This window comes from Lepisosteus platostomus, chromosome 1 (genome assembly GCF_059453375.1).
Source record: "Lepisosteus platostomus isolate fLepPlt1 chromosome 1, fLepPlt1.hap1, whole genome shotgun sequence".
Classification (NCBI taxonomy): Eukaryota; Metazoa; Chordata; class Actinopteri; order Semionotiformes; family Lepisosteidae; genus Lepisosteus; species Lepisosteus platostomus.
This window is the reverse complement of record NC_142611.1, coordinates 54,260,655-54,288,517: the sequence shown is the minus strand read 5'-3', so window position 1 is coordinate 54,288,517 and position 27,863 is coordinate 54,260,655. Positions and strand designations below refer to the sequence as shown.

General features: G+C 41.5%; 1 protein-coding gene across 3 annotated transcripts; it reads left to right on the top strand.

Moving 5' to 3' along the window:
* The first annotated feature begins 508 nt into the window (after positions 1-508).
* Positions 509-20,260, top strand: LOC148678212 (uncharacterized). 3 transcript variants are annotated; one of them, XM_088632545.1, is made up of 9 exons: positions 509-912; positions 1,019-1,118; positions 4,739-4,834; positions 7,734-7,860; positions 13,279-13,454; positions 15,593-15,774; positions 16,445-16,601; positions 18,209-18,324; positions 19,171-20,260. In XM_088632545.1, the coding sequence occupies exons 2-9, from the start codon at positions 1,058-1,060 to the stop codon at positions 20,128-20,130; spliced, it is 1,875 nt and encodes a 624-aa protein (XP_088488671.1). In that variant the 5' UTR covers positions 509-912; positions 1,019-1,057; the 3' UTR covers positions 20,131-20,260. The 3 variants fall into 3 exon arrangements, with proteins under 3 accessions (XP_088488671.1, XP_088488680.1, XP_088488688.1); XM_088632554.1 differs by lacking the exon at positions 4,739-4,834 and having other exon boundaries at positions 513-912; XM_088632562.1 differs by lacking the exons at positions 509-912; positions 1,019-1,118; positions 4,739-4,834 and having other exon boundaries at positions 7,731-7,860; positions 8,653-13,454.
* The last annotated feature ends 7,603 nt before the right edge of the window (positions 20,261-27,863 follow it).

Sequence of the window (27,863 nt, the reverse complement as noted above, 5' to 3'; positions counted from 1 at the left end):
AACCGCGGAGAAGTGTGTGACGGTGCAGTGTGCCCCGTGGCCAAGTGTAGAAGTCTAAATCATTTTAAAGGGGAAGTCCCTCAGCACAGCTTGGGTCTGCTTATGCTGTCACACCTCCCTTGCTCACTCTCAGTGTGCCAGCGACACCTGACATAAGAGCTGCAACTTCCTCTCTGCTGCGTTCGCCTTCTCCCTTCCTGCCTCTCTCTCACAATCCACTTCAAAAAGACATACTCTGCTTCTATCGTTGCGACTAACGCAGTTGTCAGCGCTTTCTTCCACAGCAGGAAGTTTCACCCCATACAATACATAAAGCAGATATAAACTCAATAATAATAAAACATTAAGTAGAAAGATACATATCATCTACTCTCAAGCAAAAATCCACACGATTGAAGTCCTTCTAAACAATAATAGTAATTCTAATAAACTTTTTAAAAATTATTTTCAGAATGTTTATTATTTTTCATGTTTGTTTTTTTTTTGTTCATTTTTTGTAGTTTCTCAGTGTGGCAGCACTGTAAATAGTCTTGCCAATTCAGCTGCTTGGTTTTGAGCTGATCTGCAGTTTGAGCCACTCTCTCCATAGCTACAGCTGCGTGTGTCAGCGGATACTGTCTTCAGCCTTCCCAGCATGCTTTGCCCTGGTCCTCACCACCAGTCTGTGTGAGCGAAAGTGCTCTCAGTCTCAATCTGTTCATCTCAGATGGCATCTCACTCCACTGTTTTCTCGGTCTCTATTGGATAGCCCTGCAGCCTTTTGGTCTCTCTCAGTCACCGTGCCTCCAACTGTCATTGCCTCTGTCTCTCTGTGTCTTATTCTTATTTCTTAGATTCATTTTCAGTGTCTGTGTCTCTAGTTCCCAGTGTGTCTCTAATTTTCATTGTCTTAGAATTAAATACTCAGCATCTGTAAGTATAATTTAATACTCAGTATCTGTTTATCTCCAGTTCTCAGTAGCTGTGTCTCACCTCTGTCTTGGTTCCTCGGTTTACTTCTCATTGTCTATCTGGGCAGCACATAGCCAGGTCTCAGTGGCTATAAATCCCTACTGGAATGTCACGACTATCCTGCTCCCTCATTATGCTGTATCTGTGTGGACTACTGCTCTCAATAGGTAAGTCAGACGTAGTCATTACTGCTCTAAATACTGACTGCTGACTACTGATAACTAATTTTAATTTGTAAAAATTGCATCAGTTGATTGTGTGTTTTATACAGTACTTCACTCCAAAAGCAATTTCTTTGGTGACAGACAGAAGCCCTTTTAATGTAAGTACAAGCATAGACAGAAGATTTCTAATTAGATAATTAAATCCAATATTTATCTGCTGATGATTCCCTTTGGCCAAAACATGCTTATTGGAACAAACATTCAAATAGATCTTTGTGTTTTGCAAGAAGGAGGTAGTACTGCAAACAAGGTAAAGGACATTGTGAATGAAATTAATCAAAAATTGATTTTTTTTATGATTTTGTGAACTGAGTGCAGACTCACTTGTAAAGATTTTTCTCAGTCTGAAAATATGAGATCAGAGCAAACAACTGACATCAACATATACTGTAGCCGCGCAACCTGTATTGGAGCTGTAGCAGCATCTGCTTCCCATTTCAGTCTGACCAACAGGTATCCAAACTATGTCTGTCCCTTTCATATTCAGCAAAACATAAACTGTCCTTCAATGAGGTAAAAACCATTGACAGGAAATTTGTTAAAATGGGTATTAAAACTGGACCAAGTAATAAAATGAGTTTTACTTCTATTGTGTGTAAGATCAAAGAATTGCTGAGTAGAACTACACTAGAGCATAATCTATATGGAAATAAAATCCTGGTGCATAGTCAACACAAATTTTAAAAAGGCACATCTCTCTTAACCGACTTGCTAGACACTGTGAACAACAGAAATGAATACACACAGAGTACACCGTATGCTGTACTTAGATTTTCAGATGATTTTTGCTAAAGTTCCTCATAAACAACTGCCTTTTAAATTCTAGGCACTAGGCATTCAAGATAATGCAAGCCTTGATTAATAATTTGTTAACTGACAGAGGTTTATGGTTAAGAAGTAAATGCTCCAATTCAGGTGATGAAATTTGTGTAGGAGGGATCTGTAGCATCACCACTGCTCTTCCAATTATATAGGCTGAGGATTTAGGTTCTGGTATTGTTAGTAACTAGTAAAGTAACTAGTAAACTAGTCAAAGTTACATATGATTCCAAAACAGAAAGATTGCCAAATGCTAAAGAAGCTAAAAAAGAAATTCAAGAAGAGCTCAAATTTCAAGATAAAAACTCTTAGATAAAATTCAAGACTGGGCAAACATCTGGCTCAATGTTACACATAGGTACATATAGGTACCAAAAACAAATTGTGAATATAAGCCTGGAAACACTAAGCTTGAAGAATCCATCTATGAAAAAGAAAAAAAACATAGATTTTAATATTAATCAGATTATTATTATTTTCTAGATAAAGCGGGGAAGCTTTTCCAGCTATTGAATAAGCTATTGAACATTAGAATGTTACTACTGTATATGCAGTATAATGTTTAAATAGTGCAATGCACCAGTAAGACCTCATTAGAATATCATGTACAATTCTGGTCACCAAGTTACATGTAAGATATTACTGCTCTGGAATCAGTCTAGAGAAAAACAACCAGATACATTCACAGGCTTATAGGACTGTCCTACCTTATCGGGCTGAAAAGAACTGAGCCTTTTAAGCTTAAACAAAGAAGAAAATGAGGGGACCTATTTCAAGGACTGAAAATCCTCAAAGGCAAGTGACTTCTCAACCGAGAGGTCTTCTACCGAAGGAGAGTGAAACAATCCAGGGGACACAAGTGGAATCTGCAGCACATGAAAGTGCATTTAAAACTGAGAACAGGAGGCTCTTCTTTACTTCTTTATTTCAGTGCAGCAGTTTTCAAATGTTTTCGATGATGGAACCCTTTTCTGTCGAAGCTAATGTCGCGGATCCCCAGCAACCTTTTTTCTTACTTTTCAGGATTAGCTATCTGTTCTGCAAAAAGCATAGGACTGCTATCCAGAGGCAATTTAGCCTATTATTGAGGAAGAAACCATCGATTGTTTTTGTTTTAATTGTAAGCGTTGTATGAGTCCATTGAGTTTATTTCAGTCATTTATTAATCACATGAGGCTAGCAGCCATTTCACCCTGTAACTCACAACTGATAGCCCACTGAAGCTAAGCAGGTGTGAGCCTGGTCAGTACCTGGATGAGAGACCTCCTGGGAAGCTATGGTTGCTGCTGGAAGAGGTGTTAGTGGAACCAGTGGGGGGTGCCCTCCCTGTGGTCTGTGTGGGTTCTAATGCCCCAGTATATTGGTGGGGACACTATACTGTAATGGGCGCCGTCTTTTGGATGAGACGTTAAACTGAGGTCCTGACTCAGTGGTCATAAAAAAATCCCCAGGCATTTTTCGCAAAGATTGGGGAGTTATCTCAGTGTCTGGGCCAAATTTCCCCCCTCAGCCCTTACTGTGGCCTCCAAATTGTCCCCATGTGTGTTTGGCTTGCACTTGCCCTGCAATGAACTGGTGCCCTGTCCAGTGTGTACCCTGCCTTGCGCTCGTTGTTTGCCCGGTAGGCTCGGGCTTCACCGTGACCCTAACCAAGAAAAGTGGAAGTGAAAACGGATGGATTAATCACATGATAACTTGTCTACGATTAGCACCCCTACAGTTCAATACAGCTTAATCACTGAAATACTCATTGAGAATAAAATAATCTCTTTAAAATAGAACTTTAAAATAATTAAAGTTCTAACCGCCATTTAGACCAAGTTAGAAGAAAACAAGAAGGGTTTCCTTCTGGTTTTAATTTTTTTTATTTTTTTTACATTGTTAACAAAGGAAAAAGGAAAAAAAAACGAATACATTTATAGAACCAGATCACACTTTCTGTTGTCTAACTGGGTGCAAAAAGGAAAAGTTGGTAACAAAATTGCTAAGTAAAACACAGTGAGACAACAATACATTAGGTTTTTTAAAAAGAGTACTGATAATAATAATCAACATTTACTTCAAACCAGTAGAAACACTCAGTGTGATGAGTGAGTTTTCCTCTTACTTCTACAATTTCTTTATATTTGGAGTGATGGATGTGAGTTGCAGTCTCATGTTCAACTCTGTATCCAATTCTGTTGCGATACTTTGTTTTTGTGGACACGTATGAAGAAAATCTGGTTTCACACAGGTGTGGTCACAAATGGGAGAAGAACAGAAAGAGCTTTTTCTGATAATACTGGATATTCGTTTTTGGTGCTGCACTTCATTAAAAGCTGTTTGTAAGGAAGAGTCTGAAGTCAGGTCAATGAACTTCTCATATTCTTGTGAAGTGAAGTCTCAAAGTTTTTTATTGTTTTTCATATTTTTTTCTTTTTCTTTTTTATCTCTCGTGGTTGCAGTAATTTCTAAGCGATCTTCCTACCCAGTAACTTGCTATTTTCTCTCATTGGGAGAGTTTTTGAGATTTGCCGGCTAGCGAAATGGCAAACATCTCCAAACAAGATAGAAGAGCAGATGGTAGAGGAAGTTTCATCCAACACCTTTGAGATACCTTCTGGCTCTAGCAGCAGATTTATTCAGAGTGAATTTGAAGGTAACGTTTCAGGAGATATGCTTAATTTTTCGGACTTCTTGGAACAATGCAAAACCATCGTAACTCACATTTTTTTCTTGATAGCAAATTTGTATTTTTCTTGTAGCCTATGTGAGAGCTCACGGAACCCCTACGGACATCCACAGTTTGAGAACTGCTGCTTTAGCGAGTCTGGAACACGCTACCCAGTCATGTTGTTCAAGTCAGTACCCTGGTTTCTTTAAAAATACAACTGGATGTAATCATCAGGTCATTTAGATTCACACAGAGGGATTAACAAAGTATAGAATAAGCTAATGAGACATGTTGTCATACAGTAGCTTATACTTTGGCTTCCCTCAAGCAACAGTTTGATGCAATCCTTGGATCACTTAACCATTAATGACCAAACAGGCTAAATAGACCCCCCCCCCCCCATCTGGGATTGTTATTGTGTTCTTATGGAATAGTTTGGAAAGAAAATCCTTTTTTAACCACCCAGATATTTTGTCGTGACTGGATTTATAATTGTGGGATAATGGTGTCAATATTGTGATGGACTTGTTCGTATCTGAGGAGAGCTAAAATGTGAGAGTAAGACAGTAGACTTGAGACACACTGTTGCCCTGGACTTGCAGTCTCACCACACAGGTTACCTATCTGGGAAAGAAGTGAGAAATTCCTTTGCTAGTTGAATTAACGGAAAACGTAATGGAAACCAGGCTGCACATAATAAGTGAAATTTAGCTGCAGTACAGCACTGGGATTAATATCCCTACTCATCCAAGCAGTGCCATTAGCAGGTAGTCAGGACTTCAGTGTAGTGTCTCATCTGAAGGACAGTACCTTGTATACACCGTGTTCCCTATCACCATGTTCTGGAGTTGGCCTCGAAAGTTTAATACAGAGGAAATAGCAGTGCCTACTGGTCCACCAACACCGCTTATCTGTGCAGCCCAGTTTTCCTCAGAGGTGTCTCTTCTCCAGCTGGTAAAGTTCTGTTCAGTGCAGCTGCTGGGGAGACCGCAGGGAATTGTGCTGGGATGTGTCCTGTGTGGTGTTGTGCTAATGGCTGTGAGTCATGATCCAATAAAGCTGTTGGTGACATTATATTGGTCTCATGGAAATTGTGGAAGGATGTGATTTATGTCAAGATAGAGCAAATTAAGAAAGCCTATTTAAACTGGTAATCCTCAAACAGTATTATTTTTTATTAAACTCTAAACCTGTCATGAGGTCTGTCACTATATGTGAGACCTGACCTGAAATTTTGTCTGGAACTTATTTCACTGAGTTTCATATTATCTTCAACCTTGTTTACTTTTGATGTTTATATTTTCTTTAATCACAAAATACTGTAATAAAACATACAGCTTTTAACGTTAAGTGCTTCTGCTAGCTTGCTTATGTTCACCTCTTTAACTTTAAAAAAACTCAAAAGGTTTGCACTTATCAGTTTGAAATCTTTACAAACTAATGACCACCACAGTACGTTTTCAAAGAATGTGAGCTTCCAGTAAAACCTTCTTTTTTTAAAGACCAACAACTGTGGTTAAGTTTTGTGTGCAATGAAGTGTACATTTTAAGATTAAATCAGGAAATGTAGCTAATTATTTGACAGTTATGACTTGGTGGTGGTGAAACTCCTCACACTCCTGTCAGATTGAAAAGGCAATTTGTTCTTGTCAATGTCAGATTAAAGCAAATAATGGTGTTTTTAGTACTCTGTGCACAGGTTTAATTATAATTAGGATAAAGTTAGAGTTGAAGAGAGGACAGAAGACCAGTTGAATCTTGGAGATCTGTGGGTTCATCATGTCAGCAAAGGGCTGCAGCCACAATGAATTCAGATGACAGTTTTCAGCCCTGGAACCACAGAACCACTGCAGTCCTAATGAAACCTTCATTCTGGTCAATCATTGTATGTCATAATACCGAACTTGTTTTCTGGAAACAGATGGTCTGGTTAGGACAGTTAGTTAAGAAGCACAAACTGAGGCTCTGTCAGTTGGGCAACTAGCAGATCACCTGGAATAAAAGGTTATGTACACAAACATCTAGAGGTTTAGGTGGAAGATCATTTTTTAAAAGATTTGTGCTCTGACACTAAACACCTGGAGTCTTTTACACTTACTCTCCCATGTTTCCAGTCAGGATAGATGTCAGTGCTTTGCTTTTCTGTTCATTCGCATTTTTTTCAGTTCTCTTTTTTCATTCCAAATAAAAACCTGATATTAAGGAAAGTGCACAATAGTCCTCCCCTCAAAGTGTGAAGTTAAAAGGTTCGTGCTGTTGCTGGCAGTTGGAAACCACAGACAGCTCAGTCCAGTCTGCGGTGAGCTGGTGGGTAGCTCCACATCACGAACAGAAACAAACATCCTCCATCTCTTTCTTTTTCATATGTCCCTTAAAACAAGTTCAGAAAATTTCAAGCATTGTTTGGAAATGCGGTCCATTTTTTGGAGAAAATTCATGTTTGCCAGAGCCGTGCCTGTCTGATGTTCTGTTCTGGAATTGTAGGACAGTGATTGTTTTTCAGATTGTAGGGAGAGAACAATGGAGCCCTGCCGCTTGCGGATCTGTGGAATGCGCACAGTACTCATCGTTTACTTTAGACCACAACACAGGCTTGATCTGCTCAAATATGAAAGTAAAATGACAAAACAAAAACCCAGAGCCCCTTTGCATCATTCTCACAAACCATAGAGAAAAAGCATTCATTTTCACCAGAGAAAAAGATGTAGTGGAGAGATGCTGTAGGTCGACTACCCATCACTCCCTGTGCTTTTGGGGGTGTAAAGACAGGTACGGGCTCATATCTGCCTGGCTGAGGAGTAGCCATCTAATCATGCAGGCCAAATGCCTGAAACAGGGAATGTGTACTTCACACCTGCACCGTGTGTTGGGTGTGAAAGCAGGGCTCCCAGAGGTGTTCCTCACCATGAAGACAAACTCCATACAATAAATATAATAATCAAACTGCTAGAATTACACTGGAATTACCCAAGCAGAGTATGTGCATAATAACACTAAAGTTAGTTATTCATAAAAGTGTGTGATGATTCTTCAGACTGATGGACAGTTGAATGATGGCTGATCTGTTCCTCGGTGTGTCCTGGCAGGTGTCTGGACTTCTCCCTGTCAGGAGACCCTGACGTCTAAGGATTTCCACACCGTTCTGAGCTGGAGGTGCCCTGAGCTGCCGCCTGATGTGCTGTACACCGTAGAGATTCACACACGCAGGCAGGGGTGAGTGCAGGCTGAGCCAGTCACGAGGAATGGAAGCAAATTCACATTGACCTTATAGTGAGACCTGAGTGAAATAATACTAACAGCAGAAAACACTTTCTAAACACAAAATAGTTTATATATGGACTTGATGTAAGCTTATACAGCCCTTGTTTCTCACTTACAGAATAATTCAAGTAGCTTTTGGATTATTAACACCCCTCTGTACTGGTAGAGGGGTGAACAAAATCAGGCTGAACATCCATTAGCAGTCCAACTGTGCCAATTAAATGCTGCTAAGCACTACAGTACGTACATTTAGAATAAATACCAGCAATCATTTATATGAGGAATCAATTGTAAGTGAACACAACAACTAGGCCAACCTGTAATGCAAAAATAAAGGCAAGCAATCAGCAAGCAATTCATTTATTTATATCATAACAGCAGATGTTTCCATAACTTACAACTTAGGTCTCAAATATTGGTAAACTCCATTATAGAACTTTGAAAGTGCAAGAATTTGCGTAGGTGGAAAGATTTTCACAATGACAATCAAAGTCAAAGCAAAGAGGTGAATTCTTTAAGAGTAAAAATGAACAACCATCACAAGCTGAACAAAGTGGGCGCAGGGGTGTAAGATGGAGAGAGGACATTGTCCAATCTGGGTCATCAGCTCAAGCTCAGTAAAAAATGCTGTCTGTACATAAACCTATTATTTCACATTGTTTCAGAAGTAAATAAATGTTCGTAGTTCTTAAACCTATTTATTTTGTCTCTTTTTTTCCTCTGTTCCCTGTCCTACTAACACAGAAATACACACAGTTGCCCACTTGCTTAAATCATGCACTTCTATAAAGAGGTGCAACAAAACGAATCCATCAATAATTCAATCAGCAAATAGTCATTTAGAGTACTGGAGGCTTGTAATGTGGCTCAGCCTTACGTTTCTGGTTTCCATTCTGTCAAACCCATTGTAGTCATGTGAGGGTTTAAATGTGCTGTACCAATTAGAAATGGGAACATCAAATTGCGAGAGAACTCGATGACTTTAAGGAATCAATCAAACTCAAAAGAATCAATCAAAATCAAAGGTGCCCTCCTTCAGGAGCCCCTCACACCTAAAGAAGGCCCCACAGCCGAAACGTTGTGTTTTCTTTCTTCTCTTTTCAGCATGGAATAAACCTATTACTTGTTCCTTTCTCCTTTCTTGTTTGATGTGACTCACAACTTCAAAGATTACTGAACACATACTAGGATCCTTGATCCGCCTGTTTCGGCACCACTTGTTACATGGTTAAATTATTATTAGTGGCGAGAGGAGTGTTTGGCTGACAGTTTTATGCAATGCTTTTCCATATACTGCACAAACATAATAGAAACTATCTGCTGTGATACAAAAAGCTTATTGTTTATTCAGGGGTTACAAGGAGAAGAGGTAATACATCAACTGTAAAGTGTAATGGTCTAATTTGAAGGTTTTATCAGTCTTGCATAATTACATCACATGTTTAAAACAGTCTGTGCACAGTTGTCTTCTTGGGTCCAGCTGCAAGGTAGACTGGAGAGAGAGAGTCCTGGCTACAGCTCAGTGCTGAATACGCTCTGATATGCACAATGTCCACAATTGTCTTATTTTTATTGATCAAGTGAAAATAACAGTGGAACACAAGGTTTCTTCTCTTTTCAGAAAGAATATCTGGGGAAGAAGTCTATACTTCATTGACTCACTCTCTTGGCCTTTTGAATTGGAGAAAGGTTTATGTCCTGACTTGGACTGCTTGCAGTCACTTAGTTAGGAAAGTCTATCGCCAGTTTAGTTGGAGAGAGAAGAGGAGCAGTGAGCTAACCAACCAAAAATGAGCTGGGTGCTAGCTTGACATCAGCAAGGTTTGACATCACAACTGGTGATTGGTCAGGATGCAATCAGTTTAAGGTCTGGTACCCACCCTTCAGGTTTCTCTTTGGTGGATCTTCCTTTGGGTGATAAACAGTGACCTTGGACACATGGTCTTGGAGCCTATATATGCTATATGGAGCCTATATGTGCTATCTATCTTTAGATGGTTCAACACCGGATACAGTTTTACGATGTCTCAGAGGGGCATTTTAACCACATTCCTCTGCATTTACATAGAGGCACCAAGCGGCTTGGTCAAGGCAACACAAAGATTATTACAAATCTTTAATATTACTTGAGTCTAAGTTTCATACAGTAGGTGATTATTAATTTAATAATTATTTAATTAGCTGTAGAATTTTTATGTTTCTGTAGATTAAAGGAAGTGTTTGTGTTGCGTAAAAACCTGTAAGTGATCTTTAGACAAATCCCTCACATGTCTCACTAAAGAAATAATAAGCATACTTATTTAACTAACTGTTCAGGCTGAAACACAAACCAGAAGGCAAGAAGCACTCCGGGACCTCAATTTGACACCCCTGGGCTTGAGTCAGAAAGCAACAATAAATCACCAAACAAGTCACTCATAATAATTTACACACAAGTAAGAGTCAAATATAGAAACAACGTGTAAAATAACTGTAATATAATAACAGGTACAATTGATGCCTTTGCAGGATCAAAGCAAGTTAATCACTCCAGGAGACTGAAGAGACAGAATTAAGTCATTCCCAAATGCCACAATCACAGTCACAGTGTCAATGACTTACAAAATTTGCTCTTATAGAATACCAAACATCAGATTACAGGAGGTTTCAACTGTGTGAGAGATAGAGAGTACTGCGTGGTTGTGGTTTCACAGAGCACCCTGAGAAAGATTTAATCATAGTGCTGAATGAGTGTTGAAGTGATAACTGTCTTGTTTTGATTACTTCATATCAATTCTATCTCCTTGTGGTCTATAAGCCCTGGATCAGCAAGGAAATTAAAACCATTGTGGGAAAAGAAAAACAGGGCTTTTCAAAGAAGGAGAAGATGCTAACTTCAAAACCAATAATTACAAATTCTTACATGCAGTAAAGCTATATATAGAAAATAATCATTGACTACAAGGAGAAATGATTGATGATGATTCCTTTCTCATAGACAAGCTGAATGAATTCAACTGTAGGTTCTATGCACAAAACAATATGCAGCGGGCTGTACCTAGACAGCCAGTGGAGCCTCTCCAGTCACCCTTTATCACTCAGAGGCATGACATAAGGTGATTTTTCTGCCAATAAAACAACAGGAAAGCATCTGGACCTGACCTTATTTCAACAGCTATACTGAAATCTTGTGCGAGTTTACAGATATTTTCAATCTATCCCTTAAACAGGCAAAACTTACACACTGCTTCAATTCAGTTTGATTAAACTGAATTTGATTTGATTCAATTTAAAATACTTTATTCATCCCCAGAGGGGCAATTCAAAATTAGGTTGGCTACTATAATACCACTACCTTGGACATCCACAGTAAGCTGTCTCATTGACAACAGACCACTAGCCTTGATGTCTGTTATTATGAAAGTTTTTCAGCAACTCATAGCCAATTTGTTGTCTAACATGCACTTGGACCAATGTCAGTCTGCCCTCAGAACAAACAGGTCAGTGGATGATGCAGTCTCCCCGGGGCTCCATGATATCTTTCAATATCTAGAAGCACCCTTCTTGTAAGTCTGGATCCTCTTTAATGACTACAGTACTGCTTTAAACACAATCATCCCTCTCAAGAATTTTGATAAGTTAACAGAGATGGGTATCAATCAGACTCTGTGTTATTGGCTACTGGATTTGCTTTCAGATAGGAAGCAGGTGATGAAGTTGTAGGATACATCTATAAGTCTCCCACTCTGAGCACAGGGTAGGACAGGGACAGGGAGACAGTGGGTGGGAGCCTGGGAGAGGGAGAAAATGGGCATGGGAGCCCTGGCGAACAAAACACGTCAAATAAAAAAAAGCACACAACAACAAGAACAATACCAGGGAGACCAGGAACCAGAAGCCGGGTAGGCCAGGGAACCAGAAGCCGGGTAGGCCAGGGAACCAGAAACTGGGTAGGCCAGGAAACCAGAAGCTGGGTAGGCCAGGAAACCAGAAGCCAGGAAAAAGGACAAGAGAGACCAGGAAAGGAAGCCAGGGTGGCCAGAAAAACAAAAGCCAGGAAAGAAGAAAAGGGAGAAAAGGAACAGAAGCCAGGATGGCCAGGAGACCGCTCGCGCATTCCAGTGCTGGCTTGGCATTCTGTCATGGAAGCCGGGGGCTAGTCATGGAGAGAGACCGGTGAGACGGAAGGACCCTATGCGTAGCAGCAGGAACGGAGCAGACATGGGGGTTCGCTCCAGGCTCAAGGTATCGGCTGGAGTCAGAACGAGACATAAGGCCTCAGGTAGCAGATGTGGGGCGACCTTGTGAGGCGGGCCTCTCGACAACCGATCCCAATGCCGAATGAGGAGGATAATGAGACCCGGAAATATAAAGCCCCAGACAACAAGACACACCGGAAGAACAAGTAAAGCACAGGGAAACTAGGAACAGGACAGACCAGGAGCACCCTCTAGATGTGGAGGCCGTGACACCTAAAGGTCAATAAAACAAAATAATTTGTGGTAGATTTTAGACAAGGCAGGAGAGCACTCTCACCACTATACTGGCTATACATCATTGTTCAGATTGTAGAAGTGGAGGAGAATTTTAAGATCCAGGGGACGACCATCTCTAACTCTGTAAAATGGGAGGTCAACACATCCTTGATGGTCAGGAAAGCTCAACAGAGGCTGTTCTTTCTCAGACAGCTAAAGAAGTTTGGAATGTCACATGAAGCAATTCCCTCTATTGCAGATGTGATATTGAGAGTGTTTTGACCTTTTCCATTACTGTGTGGTATGGTAACATTTCTGCCTGGGACAAGAAGCAGCCACAAAGAGTTGTGTTTATTGCCTCCAATATTGTAGGATGCCACCTTCCCTCTTTGGAGTAACTCTACATCTGTAGTCTGAAACATAAAGCTCAGAAGATCATCACAGCCCTTACCACTCTGCCCAACCTCTGGGTACTTCCCTCCTCGCTGGTAAGAGCCTTGTGTCTAGGAGTCAAGATGAGGACTACTAGGTTCCGTAACAGTACCTATTGGACTAATTCATCTAATTAGTGGTTGTGTGTTTAGGATGGTATGTGAAGATGTATGTAATAGTGCTGTTTATTACTGGTTTTATGTTGTATATTTGTATTGTATGCCTTTTAGTTGTATGAGCTCGACAAACCAAATTCCATGCAACTAGTTGTTATGGCAATACAATATTGAACTTGAACTGAAAGCCCTTTAACATTATCTGTATCATCTGTATGGCTCTTGATCTCGGTACACATTGGAGTTACTAACAGGTATGGGTTGGTGTGTAGCTGGGTGTGGAGGTTCCACTGAGTGCAGACATTCCTGGGAGGTGGTGGTGGGGTTATTTCCTATTTGCCCCTGATGTTTGGTGTTATCTTCCCCAGAAAGGAACCTTGGAAGAACGTGGCTGGCTGTGTGAACATCTCCTTCTCTTACTGTAATCTCTCTTCGTCCTTTGCTGACATTTATCAGCTCCACTTCACCCGGCTTCGAGCAGTCTGGGCTGGGGGGGGCAGCCATTGGACGGGGTCCCACCGGGAGTTTTTTCCCTTAAGAGACAGTGAGTGACTGGGTGTTGCCCAAAATCCTATCCCTGTTGGGGATCCCTGCCTGCAGTGACCCATAAACACACTCACACCTTTGAGAACAGAGTCGCAGGGCAGTTTGTCTGAAAGCCTTGTTTGGGTAGTCTGTTAGCAAAGACAGGTTACACTGAGAATAAGGAAACAACTCAAGAAAATAGAATCAGGGACTCATTTGGACTTCTTATTGCCCTAATTCAGACAATATGGTGAGGTAATAAAAATGACCAACAAAAATATAGATATACAGAGGTTTGAAAAAATATTGACCCGCTTCCAATTATGTTCCATTATGTTAAATTACAAATTAAGCATACCCATTTTTAAAGTGAACCAGTTAAATAAGATAAGTTATCAGGTTAGGTGGCAAAGATGTCAGTGATGAAAATGTGAAGCCCTTAATCAGTTGCATTAAATGTTTCCCACCTGTCTTACAGGTGATCAAGCATATCTGATGGATATTGAATAGGTGTGGCCACAAAGGCATACTGTAAGGAGTACTCCATATGAAAGGAGGCCCTTTGGTCTATCTTATTTGCTAATTGCTAATCCATCTACTTCCTGAAGGAATCCAGGGTATCATATTTTATAGTATGGCTGAGTTACAACAAATCTTGGTGTAAAAAAATGCTTATCTCCATCTGAAAATCAATCTGTTTAGAAATACTCTCAAAAAAGGGCACTCCATCTTTGCCTGTGTTCCATTTCTAGTTGTAATTGAGCTCCTTATTATGTAAGTGAAGCTAACATTTGCTCAACATTTGCACCGTGAAAGAGATACAGCTAACTCTCCTGGAGTCAGAACTTAATGAAAGAGCACATAATGAAAGCACAGGAGTTAGGCTAATGAAGAATAAGCTGGAATGCTAACCTAAAGGACATGGGTTTGAGAGGCTTATTCAAAGCCTGTGGCACTGCATGTGTTCTGGTCTTTCTGAGAAAAGAACATAAGGACAGTTGCAAACGAGAGGCACACCTAACAAAGAATGTGAACTACCATCTGTCACGCCTTCAGTAGCCAGAGGGCACTCCTTCTCCGTCCTGTCTCTCATTTCCGGTTCTCTGCTTTCCTTCCAATGTTTCTCTCTCTCTGGGGCTATATATTTCCGGGTCTTTCATTCTGCCTTTGCTCAGCATTGACGTTCGGATGTCCTGAGACCCGCCTTGCACCAGGTCGCCCCACGTCCTGAACAGCTGAGCCCGGGCTAACCCCCGTCATAGGGTCTTTTTCGCTCTCCTGCCTCTCCACGGTTCGTCCCCTCCGACATCCGTGACACCATCTAGTCAGCTTGGTAGCTAGTAGCTAGTTGATCCAAGGATCTCAGAGTCTTGGCATGAACAACATACAGTACTGTAGCTGGGTAGCTTGTTCCCATACTCCCACAGCCCTAGACCAGTTCTGACTATCTCTGGTGCCTGAGGGTCACAACTCTCAGTCCAAGGACTGCAGCATTAAACTGGTCCAGTAAGGCAAACAAATTGGCACAATTAGCTAATTAAGATCTTGCTAAATTGAAATGAAAATCAGAGAACTGCTGTTAGGCATCTTTGTTTCACATCATTAATATATTACTGCTGATTACAGCTTTGACATTGAAAACATTTAATGAAACATTTATTTTTACTTGATACATCTAAAATATTCCCTGATTTTAAGCAGTTTGAAATGTTTGCTGCTTGTTTAAAGAAAGGTGTAGAACTAGACATTGCATCTGGCAAACATATTGAATTGTGCAGGCTTCGCTTTATGATATACAGTATTTGATTACAGTAAAACTGTTAATTAAATTTCAGTACAACATTTTTACACGGTTGTGAATCCTTCTATAACCCATTTCCCTGTATCTCTTATCCGCCAGTCTTGTATTTTTATCACCTGTCTCTGTGTCCTATATCCTTTTCTAGTCCTGTAACCTTTATCCTCTATTTTAGTATTCTTTTTCCACCTATTCCTACCTTCTTTATTCCTCTATCCCTCTATTATTTATCCCTTGTATTCATTTTTTACCTTTCCCTATTTTATTACCCCCTATTCTTTATATCTTTATACCCACATCCCTTTATCTCTCACATATGTTTTGTCCTGTCTCTGCTTTGCCTGCTCCTGCACCCCCAGCATCGTTCAGCTCCCCCAGGCTCTCTCTGTTTGTGCGGGGGCAGTCAGTGACAGTGAAGGTGCACCTGCCCTGCTCACCCTACAGGAGCCGCCGATCACAGTGCAAGCTTGTATCTAAGGTCACACCCCGCCTGCATATCAGCGTCACTGTGTACAGAGAGGACCTGCCATCACACTCACAGGTAACACCACGCCTCTCACACTTGCTGTTGCTCCTAATGTGCCATTATGCCTAACCAGTCAGCAATGTCCTAGTCTGGCTTCACAGTATAAGTAATTATAAACGGGGCTCTTGTTATACCCTGTAACTCCTCTGAGATACCCTGCCCAGGCATGGGTACAATGAGCACACACTTGTGATTATGGATGAACCCAGTAGGAATGGGAGCTATATCTGATATCTATAGCGAGGGTGCTCTGTTTGAGCTCACGATCCACTACGTGCAGCAGTGAAGGTTGAAGGAGTGTGTAGAGCTGCAGATGATGGCTCATGTCTCAGCAGGTGATACAGAAATCATCACTAGACAAAATCAGCCAAAAGCCAAAAGCTATTCTGTATTTCACCAGATAAATCAGTTAAGAACATTTACAGTGGTAAAATGGAGATCTGTTTACTGTGCAGGGGTTCAAGGATACACTGAACAGAGCCCATCTGGGAATTGAACCCACACTATCTCCGTCAGGAGCTCCATCCTGCACTCCATACCATAGCCATTTTAAGACCACTAGGGAAGGGAGGACCTGAGGACATCAGTGAATTACTGAATATATTAATGAATGAACTATAATTACTGATTAATATCTACATCTAACACTGCAGGCTGAATTGTGATTGTTGTTGTGTTGCCACAGGTGGAGACACTGATAAGTCATGGAAAAAATCCAAACCACGTGTTCACTGGGTTGGTTGCAGGACACAGATACTGCGCTGTGGCCAACCTGTCCTCCATCTACTCTCACAGCCCCTTGTCCCCTCCACGCTGCTTCTCTGTTCCTGAACACGTCCCAGGTGAGCAATGTTCAATACAGCCCACCACACAGCAAACAACACACAGCACAGCACAGCTCAGCACAATAGAGCTCAGCACAGCTCAGCACAGCTCAGCACACAGCACACAACACACAGTACACAGCAAACAACACACAACACACAACACACACTACACAGCAAGCAACACATCACAGCACAGCAACGGCTCACGGCACACAGCAAACAACACAGCGCACAGCACAGCACACATCACACAGCAAACAACACTCAGAACAGCTCATCAAACAGCAAACAACACACAGCACAACACAGTACAGATCAGCACAGCTCAGCACACAGCACAAAACACACAGTACACAGCAAACAACACACAGCAAACAACACAAAGCACACAACACACAACACACAGCACACAGCAAACAACACACAGCACAGCACAGCACACATCACACAGCAAACAACACTCAGAACAGCTCATCAAACAACAAACAACACACAGCAAACAACACACATCACAGCTCCGCACACAGCAGACAACACACAACACACAGCACAGGCGAACACACAACATATAGCACACAACACACAGCACAGGCTAACACACAACATACAACACACAACACACAGCACAGGCCAGCACACAGTACACAACAAATGAGACACAAAACACCACATAGCACACAGCACAGCACACAACACAGTACACAGCACCCTGCGTGACAGTCTGACACAGATATTCTGCAGTATAACAATATCAGATCAAAGTGTCCTCTGTACAAAAGCAGCCAGGTTAGAGGCACATATCTGCCAAATAAGGATGTGAGTCAATCAGGAGTCAGGTTATGATCAACAGCTTTAGCTGTGATGTAACAGCTTAGTGCATCTGTCATTTAGAAAGTAAACCCAGACAGCTCTTATTCATCAATAATAAGAGTACTCGCTGAACTCATAATGGGAATTATTTAAATCCACTACTGGTTTCAACCTCAAATTGGACGTCAAAGCCTGTGCACTTGACCTAAAATCAGCAAGGAAAAAGCACATGGAAGCCAACTGAAATACTGTACTCCGCCATCCATGAGCTCCTCTGAGGAACCCCGATTTCACCAGGTCAGCCCCAGCTGAAGGAGGACACACAGTGAATTCCAGAGACCCTGCTTCCAATGAAAAGACTTAAAGTCTTGATGATGTCAGTGCCATGGCGTGGGCATCAATTGGCATGGACCTTATTTTGACTGGACGGGTTATTACTTAATTGCTGCTATTTACTGTACATCACTATGTAGAAACTCCTCCTACACTCTTCCATCATGGTGGTTTAGTCTCGCACCCATGCACTTCAGGAAGACAATGTCACAGTCCAAATTACATCAATGCACAAGAGAGAACAAGGTGCAAACTTCTGTTCTGGGTTGCTCAGATCTCCAGGGTGAGCCCCAAGGAGCTAGAACTAAACACTAGTACAAACATGTGATTGAAAAACTCACATATTTACAACTGGGACTTGGAATTGGAATGAAATTGGGACTGGAAATGGAAATAGGAATGGGACTGGGACTGGGAATGGGAATGGAGGGCCGCTGGGACAGGGGACAGTGTATGATGAAGGTGTGCTCTCTCTGCAGTGCCGCTGTGGGTGACCCTGACAGTCATCTTGTCTTTGCTGCAGCTCTTTCTGCTGTTGGCAGGAGGTCTGCTCATACATTCCCGATCCAAGAAGACACACCTGCCCAGGACACTGGTATGGTCATCCCAAAGAAAGCACAAATCTGCTTAAATTGAACCATATTTCTATATGCTGCTGAGCACTTGGAGATGGAGATTTTCCATAACACACCCAAAATTGATAGTGTAACGGTCACAGTGGACCAGACTGATCAAAGCATTTTTCTGATTAAATCTTGTTGCATATGACGTCTTGGATGAGTGTGCAGTCTGTTTGTCTGCTGAGCAGTATGTCTGTTGAAATGTTTTTGGACAGCTGACGCATTTGATTAGATAAGCAGCCTGCATACCAGAGATATATAACTAGGTCATAGACCCAGGGTGAGTGGAGCGACCAAAAGAACCATAAAAAATTAAATGAGCCATTTACAGTTTCACTGTACTGGCTATGTGGACTTAGACATGCATGGCTTAATCTTTGAGACAAGCATACGCTGCTCACAGGATCAACCAGTTAGGCCCCATGAGACATTGTAACATGGGGCCATTGGCAGCTGGGGACATCCTGGCTGGCTGGCCCAACAGAGTGGTCTGGGAGAGAGAGGAGACCAGACTGGGAAGCTGGAATTCCCCCTGAAATCGCCCACATACCCCAGGTCACCAGTGTGGACTTTTTTATTTTTTCTTTGCTCCAGAGGCCCTCAGGATTGCAAACAATGAATATAAGGATTTTGTATTAATGTGATATCTATTAAATAGATCCCCTCTACAAATGTGCATGTACTTTAATACCTTCTTAAATATTACTGTTGCTTTCATGTTCTGTTTGCTGAATTTTTCCTTATTTTTTCTTAGTATCGTTATTTTATTTGGTTTGTGTTGCACTTCCAGCTTTTTTCTAATTGAATTGCATTCTTCACAGGAAGCCCTGAAAGAGGACATGTCAAGGGTGCGGTGTGCGCAGAGCACGGAGGCCGACGAGCCATGGGACCACCTCTCCATCCTTTCACTGCCACCAGAGAGCCCCCACCTCACCCAGCCCCTACACTACACCTCCGCCTCCCCCACTGAGGACCACGGTTACCACAGCAACAGCCTCCCCACGAACTCTGTGGATAATGAAACATATTGGGACAGCAGGACATCCCTAGGGGCTGTGAAAGAATTGTGCTGCGGCCCTGGGTACCCCTCTCTGCTACCCCACTGCACACAGGACTTTGACCCGGGATGGTACAGCCTAGGGTCTGCCTGTGACACACAGGAGGATTTGGAGTCCCAGTCTTACAGCAGAACTGACCTGGAGGCTGAGCACCCCCTCCTGCCCACACTGTCCACCCAGGTGGACTGCCAAGCTAGCCCTGCTCAGGACATTCCTCTGACCTCAGTGAGACTGAGGGTCAGCAAAGGAGAAGACTGGGGATGTGAGAAGTGGGACCCCCTCTCATTCCCCCGGCTCGTCCCTCTGTGGGCAGACACAAGCCAGCTAGGTGGGGCTGCCCATGACAACCAAGGCATCTGTGACAGTGGAAAGGCAGTACAGATCTCTGAGTGGTCTGGAGACAAAGACAATAACACTGGGGCCACTCCTCATCTGCAGACATGCCCTTCAGCCCAGAGCTGTCAAAAAGCTCTTGATTCACCCTTCTGTGCCCTTCATAACCAAGCTCCTGTCTGTGCAAGGACAGTTTGTTCTTCCTCTGGAGGGCCAGGGGAAAGCAGTGGGCTTGGAGACAGCTCTGGGATTCTGTGGGCAGATCCTGACTGTGAATCAGGGATCGTTCTGGGACCTCTTGGTCTGGAAAGCCTACTTAACTTCCTTCCCAACACTGCTGTCTCTGGGACCACAGACACAGACCATCAGCCAGTGGAGTGGGTGGAGTGATGAAGCAAGGCTGAGCTGGAGAGGACAGTTTCACAGGCCAAGGAGCGGACAATCCATGCTGAAGTGAAGCATTACTGTTTTAGCAGCATTTTATCTTGTAAATAAATTTTAACTGATGCACTTTTTTAAACGAAGATTCTACCTACAGTACATACCTTGACTACAAGAAAACACTGAACTGTAAAAAGTTATTGGGGAAAGCTACAGGTGTAAGGTTGATGCCCGTCAGGTAGGGCTCCACTTTCTCAGAGTCTATACATCCCTCCCTACAGTCAGATCTGCCTTTCTGTGCAAATTAGTCAAGAAAAAACTTGGCTATTCCAATGAAACCGCATCTGCACAACCCAATACAATATAACATAGAACGTACAGCACTATTGGAGTGATGCTGGCAAAACCACAGTAGGTCTTGCTGAAATGTGAGCAGAGGGACTGGCAGCGCTGTGCTGCTTAGTTCTGAGTGTGTAGTTGACATATGACATACTGTAGAACCTGGTTTTTAATATACAGATATGAGTCTCTGGGCCCCAACCGTCTATCGAAGGAAGGATTAGATGTGTGGTTTTCTTAGATCCCATCGCCCTCAACTCTGCTCACTAATACAATTCATACATATTTTGATTCTTGGTTTCTGCCCTCATGCTGTTTTTCCACTCTTCTGGTCTGTCTGGTGTCTATGACATTTGAGTCTCAGGGGAAATTGAAACCAACCAAGTGTTCTCAGGGCTTCATGGAAACCAAGTGTGGAGGGATGTGCCATCAGATGCAAATTGTAGGCAAAGCAAAGTATTACAGACTATATCGAGACACCAATCGGCTAGAGCGTGTGTCTTAGGCAATATGAGAGAGACAACAGGTCTCAGGGTTGATTCTTCTGTGATGTAACAGTGCCTTCGCTGCTGAGGGGAGATGAAGTCAACATCTCTCCGCTCACTTCAAGCCCATTGATCCCCAAAACAGATTCTGTGAATGCTGGAAAGAATCCCAATCTATGAATTTTAGGGTTAAAAGTTTAGAATATAAATTAAGGGAGTTTATGTTAAAATTGTATAATGTTCTAATAAGACCACATTTAGAATACTTGTGTACACGTTTGGTCACCACAGAGGAGGGTGCAGGAGGTAGAGCAATAAACTGAACTACTGTATGTGGTACAAGCCTGTAACATGCCAGAGAAACAATTAAGGAGAACTGTGAGAGCCAGACTGGCAGCAGAAGCAAGCATTTCCTGGGCATCAAAACATTGGCCACAACTGTCAGATATCAGGTCAGAGAATATGAAAAATTACCTAATATGAGCCTCATCCCCTTACTTATTTTAAAAAGATTAGCTTTCAGCAGGAATTCAGGTAAACGATTAGAGTATATGAGCCACAGACAACTTGGATAATCTAGCTATCGTGCTGCAGCAGCTCCCACTCTTTGTAAAACCTTTACTTTCTGAGGAAATGTGCAGGGTAATAAATATTCCATGTGAAAGTTACAGGGTGTAGGACAATTAAGATGACTCTTTGACAGCTGCAGTGAATAATATCGTTTTCCATTGTCCTGTGTTTTTTGGACATTATTTTCCCCAGTGTTCTAAGTTATAGAAAATATATTTCAGTTCTGGACTCTGCCCAAAGAAGAGCAACCAGATATATTGTGTAGTTTAAAGTACTGTCCTACACTGACAGACCGAAGGAACTGGACCAGTTTTCCCTTAAACAGAGAAGACTATGAGCAACATTGATAGACGTATTACAAATCCTCAAAGGCACTGACAGTCAATGCATTAGATGTCTTTAGAATAAAGCAGTTGATATTTTCCATTCAAAATCTTTGCACTGGTGCACCTGAACTGAGCCAAGCTCTGACAGAACCCTGCAGATCTCACCCAGTATGAAAGTACACAGTACATCAACAGCTCTCTCTATTGCAGATCAATATGCCCTGATCCTCATGACTTTAACTAACATTAGTTTTGCACATAGATTTTAATATTATATAAAACACAGTAAAACAGTAAATAATAGTTTTGCATTATTATTTTCTTCTTCATTTGACTTTTTTGTGTCTGTAAACTGCAACCTTACGAAGACATTCTCACTTTCCAATGTGCTTGTTTTATCACCTTAAGAAGAGATCCGTACAGTAGTCGCACTTGTCATGTAAATGATCTACAACGCCAATTGGTTGAAAGCTCCAGCTGTGCTTGGCCCCATACCAGGACCTGATAGCTCTTGAGAATGATATTGTGTGGTTTACCTTGTTTCACAGCACAGCCGTTATGAAGTAAGGTGTACGAAGAACCAGCAAGAAAAAGCCATCAATGTAAGGAAACCTTGTCTTATCTTCTCAAACGTTAATTGAAAGATATCTGCGTGAATGAAACTAGAGGAGATGTATTTGTTTTACATATTCATTATCATCACAAATGGGTGGCTCTGTGGTTAACATTGCTGTCTCGTAGCACTGGAGCCTGGAGTTCAATTCTGGATTGCTATTTGCGTGGAGTTTTTATGTTCTCTCCGTCTTCATGTGGATTTCCTCCGGTTGCTCCATTTTCCTCCCACAGTACAAAAATCTACTGATAGGTTAATTTGCTTCTGGGAACATTACCCCTTGTGTGAGTATGTGTCTGTCTGCCATCCAGAGTGTATCCCACCTTGAGCTTGTTGCTTGCCGGGATCGGCTCTAGCTCCCAAGTGATGCTATTATTGGATAATACAGTTAAAAGTTGGATGGATGGATTATTACTACAATTAGCAGCTGTATTTGGAACAATGTTCCATTTGGAACAACTGACTGACTTGTTTAATTTCCAAACAAGCTAAATTGGCCTACTGGCCTCCTCTGATTTGCAGCCTTTCTTCAATTCTTACAAGCTCATGATATCCCATAAGTATTGAAAAAGCTGAGAGACTTTTGCTAAGTCATTAGATAGAATAAAAAAATAATCAAAAGATAGATAAAAACACACACAAAGAGAAACAGAGGGAAAGAGATATAGATCTGCAAACATAGATAAACACTTCCTTTCATTTCCATCACCTCAACCACAGCTCTGAAATGAGATGAAAACAGGACAGACTCTAACAAAAACAACCTGTCACAGACATTACCACACAAAAGGTGGGACATAGAATGACCACAGAGATATGGGGCAGCTGGAAGGGTGCAGAGAGATGAGGTAGATACTGTAGATGGGTACTTAGAGATGTGTGTGCTGGGACTGTCTGCAAAAAAGATACCATAAAATGTTTAAGATTTTCGGTGATCAGATACTATAGCACTCAGGAAGTCAGGGTTTGATAAACACTTCAAATCATATTCAGGTGAGATAAAAAGTTACATACTTTAAAAACCTTTTCTGCACTAGTCTAAAATGCCCCCTTGCTAAATATAAATCCATATCAAACACTTCTGCTCACACTTTCAGGATATATGAATTAAAATAGTAATTCATATGAAAATGTATAAATAGCATGCACAACCTATAACCTGCTGGTTCCTTAATCTCTTACTGTGTTACATACTGTATGTTATATGAGATTGACCCCCTTGTATTTTATTGCTGTATATGATGAAATTGTGCCTTTCCTTGCGTTTGTAGCTCTGGGCACGTTTTTGGGCACGTTTATGTTTATTGCTGATGCGTTCTTTAATTACATCGTCAAACACCTCAACTAGTTCCATGGATTTTGGAAAATAATTCTAAGTGATGCTTGACTTTTCATGTTTCTTTAGAACTGCAGATAATTATTATTTAATTGTCAGCTCCATCTGATGCAAGTACAAATGCTTCACTTGTGAAGAAGATTTTATAACTAAAGCATCACACCACATTTTTCCTCTGTGAATTAATGACCAATGGCTTCTCTACAAATTCCTTATCTGCTAACACGGGTATAAAGTGTAGAGGACAGTTCTTTCCAGAACCTATGCGGACGACACAATTCGGAATAGTGAGGAAACACTGAGGGAAAAGCCATGCAGGAAACGGGGATCAAAACAGGGGGGCGTGTCCTTGGTGCGCTGGTGTTCAGGGGGGTGAGTCCGGGGCAAACAATCCAGTAGAAATCCAAAGGGGGAATCCAAAATGAAAGCAAAAGTCCAAAACCGGCACCAGAACCGGCGGAATGGAGACGGGACCAGGACCAGGACCAGGACCAGGACCAGGACCAGGCACTTCCAGGTCCAGGACTCGTACGATACGGAGATCAGATACAGAGCCGGGATTAACGTCAGCGCCTGGCTTTTAAGATGGACTGGGAACAGGAGACAGGTGCACAAATTCAAATCCAAAGTGAAAGGGCCGGAGCTCCCTTAAGGGGGGAGGGACTACAGTCGTAATATAAAGCATACCAGTGGAGCCACTGTCCTTAAGCAAAAAAAAAACCTTTTATTTCCAATTGGCCATCTAGCTGGATCCTTTAAAACTGATGCATCGAAGTCTGCCCATGCCATGTCTGTAATGCTCTATACATTTGAATTTCATCTCTGCATTCCTTTGAAGTTAAGATGAGATCCTCATCACATTTCCAATCTCACAGACAAATCATTTTTGTTTTATTGGGATTTTTTTTTTGCATTTTTAATTTACAAACCCAGTACACAGAGAAGCTGGTGAAAATTGTGATGTAAACCAAAAGACAGAGACACGGCAGCTACAATAGGACATGACAGATTTTCAAACATGATGGACTTACTGTACATGATATGGATCTTTCCCTGACTTGTCTAAGGAATTTAAGAGGATCATCTACAGTAAGTAGAAGATTAAATGTCAGAAGGTTCTAGAAATGCAATGGGCTGGAAAACTAGTTCATTTCTTAGCTGGACAACAGTGGATCTGGTAGGAAGATATCAGGCTACCTTAGAGCTGCTGAAGTCCAAATGAAGAAAGAAGATTGTGCCCTGAAACCTCAGATGAGGACAGCTTGAAAGAGTAAAAAGCCTTTGGTAGCAGCATTTAGAGAAAGAGAGACTGGGCTGGGCAGCTTTTCCAGATTCCCACAACATTTAGGGTAAAGAAGTGCCAAAATTCTCTCATGTAAATGCACTTCTCTTTAGTTTCCAATTGAGTCCCCTGGTTTGTGTATCACTGCTGACTCTGATTAAGTCAGTTGGGGTGACTTTGGGGATTTTGATTATTTGATTACTGTAATTATTGTTAAAATGCAGTTAACAATAAGAGTAATTGCTTCCCCAGAATGTAAATAATGTCTTGCCATGTTTACTATTTCAGTTTCAACTGATCTTTTTATTGCTTTTCCCAAATTGTGTAAGTAAAATTAAAATGTCCCATTGTCAAAACTTCTTCCTTGACACACACATCTCTGATTTCATTGTATCTGGATGTGATGATCTGCCGACCTCTCTTAACACTATACCCTTGGATATTTTTTTAGATGTCTGATATATGTGAGAGTGACTTGAAAAAGTATTCAGACCCTTCGTATTGTTTACCATTTTGGGAAAATACAAAAAGATGCATATAATTTTTTTAATGTTAAATTTCAAAACCTCAGTTTTTAGACTAAGGTAAAGATAAGATAGGGTAAGATAAGCTACTTCAGCAAAATCTAAACAGACAAAAATTGAAATATGTTAATTGAACTCAATATTTGGTGCCTTACTGCCACACATGTTTTTGGGGTAAGTCTCTACCATCTTTGCACACTGGCTTGGTCCAGTATTTGCCCATGTTTCTTGCAGATTTGTTCAATCTCAGGCTGCTCGGACAGCACTTTCAAGTCTTGCCACAGATTCTCAATAGGATTCAAGTTAAGACATTGGCTTCCTCACTCAAGGACATTTACTGTACCCTCTTATTTTTAACTCATTCCAGTGTAGTTTTGGCCTGATGCTTTGGATTTTTGCCCTGCTGAAATGTGAATTATCATCCCAGTCTTAGGTCTAAAGCAGGTTTTGCTCTAAGAGTTGCCAGTATTTTGCTCCATCCATGTTTCCATCAGCCTTGACAAGTTTCCCAATTCCTGCTGATGAGAAGCAGAATTATAACATAATGCCACCACCACCATACCTTACCTTAGGGATGGTGTTGACTGACTGATGCAATATGCTGGGTTTGCATAAGGTGTAACGCTTTGCATTTAGACCAAAAAGATCCAATTCTGATGTTTGCCGTATCACTTTGGTGCCTTGTTGTAAACCCCATACAGGATTTGAGATCTTTTGTTTCAGTTCCATAAAGCCCCCTTTATGGAGTGCCTCAGTATCTTCTTGACCGACAGACATTTTCTCCCATCTCAGACACTGAACTGTGTAATTCTTTCACACTCAATGCTGGCCTTATCGTGGCCTCCCTCACTAGTTTCCTACTTTCCCAGTGGATTACCTTGGATGGCCTTCCTGATCTAGGCTCTTTCATGATTTCACTTCAGGGTTATTCCTGATTCTGTGAAATGTGTTCTAATTGGTTTATATTTGTAATCAAACTGCAGATTTTCATTGACTTCTGCCTTCATGTTTAACTAGTGAGGTCCTGCTTCCATTGGCGTGGAAAATATTGTACCAGTGTATTGTACATAAGAAAGATATTTGGCTTGCAATTGTTCACAAGAAAGACAATTCTTCTTGTGGAAGTAGCACATACGGTATGTGTTAGACACCGCAGAGATATAGACATACACCACAGAGCCTAAAGATAGAAAGAAAATAGTTTTTTCTATATTTACATAAGTCATTAACCTGTGATCTCTGAACTAGAAAAATCGAAACTACAGTGCAAAGGCTATAATGTATCACTGAAGAGTCACAAATTTTAACCATTTCATGCAGATTATTTGAAGAACTGTGTGCTCATAGCCAATTGTTGACTTTTCTGGGATAAATACAATTCTCATGGTAAAACTTAGTAAGCAGGTCTTTTGGATCCCGCTATTTGAAGATGCCCCAGGATTTTCTCCACCTGTCAGTTTGCTATTGGGGAGCTCACAGGCTTTAACCAAACTATTTTGTGAAGACTTCAGCGTCTGTGGGGACAAGTAGGCTCATATTCTCTTATCATACAGAGTTTGTTGGTTAGATGAAGTTCAGGAAACCAACAGCAGTGAAGCTCCTTTCCCTTTTTGTTTTCCTGGGAATCAGATTGCTGATATTGGCTAAAAGATTCAGCTTTTGTCCTCTTTTGCACTGATGTTTTTTACCTGCAGGGAAAGAATTTCCTGCCATTTTACATTCCTAAGACTTTTGGGGAGTTTTTTTATTATAATCCATTAGCCAGAGATCTACTGTGGCTTTTTAATTGTTTATTCAAAAACGTTCAGGCTTTCAGGCTAAGAACGTAAAACGTTCTCAAATGACCAAAATCGAAACTTTTGAAATCCCAGCTACATTGAGATAGAGCTAACTACCAGTTTACTCTCATACCAGTTGTTGTCCAACTTTAGTCAAACCTTCCACTGTCTGATTTCTGTCACCTTGGTCACTGTTACTTCTTTTTAATTTTCATACTTTTCTCTGAGTGTCCGGTATCCAACCTCTGTGTTTGGGACATACAGACATACCCAGCAACATGTGACCTCCCCGTGGCCTCACTCTGCCTGCTGGTCTCAGCTGCCAGGTTCGTTTTGTGGGTTTGAATGTGGGTAGACAGCAGCTTGGAAATGTCAAGTCGTGTGCCTACAATCGGAGACACTAATAAAGGTTAAGGGCAGATTGCGCAGTGGCTTTGCTTTGGGGGTTTACTTGAGAAGCAGTTCAGGAACAGTCACAGGAAGTGAGGC

Coding starts and splice junctions, on each gene's coding strand:
- LOC148678212 (XM_088632545.1), top strand. CDS start 1,058: ATGTCACGACTATCCTGCTCCCTCATTATGCTGTATCTGTGTGGACTA. Junction 4,835..7,733: donor TACCCAGTCATGTTGTTCAA/GTCAGTACCCTG, acceptor GTGTCCTGGCAG/GTGTCTGGACTTCTCCCTGT. Junction 15,775..16,444: donor ACCTGCCATCACACTCACAG/GTAACACCACGC, acceptor GTGTTGCCACAG/GTGGAGACACTGATAAGTCA.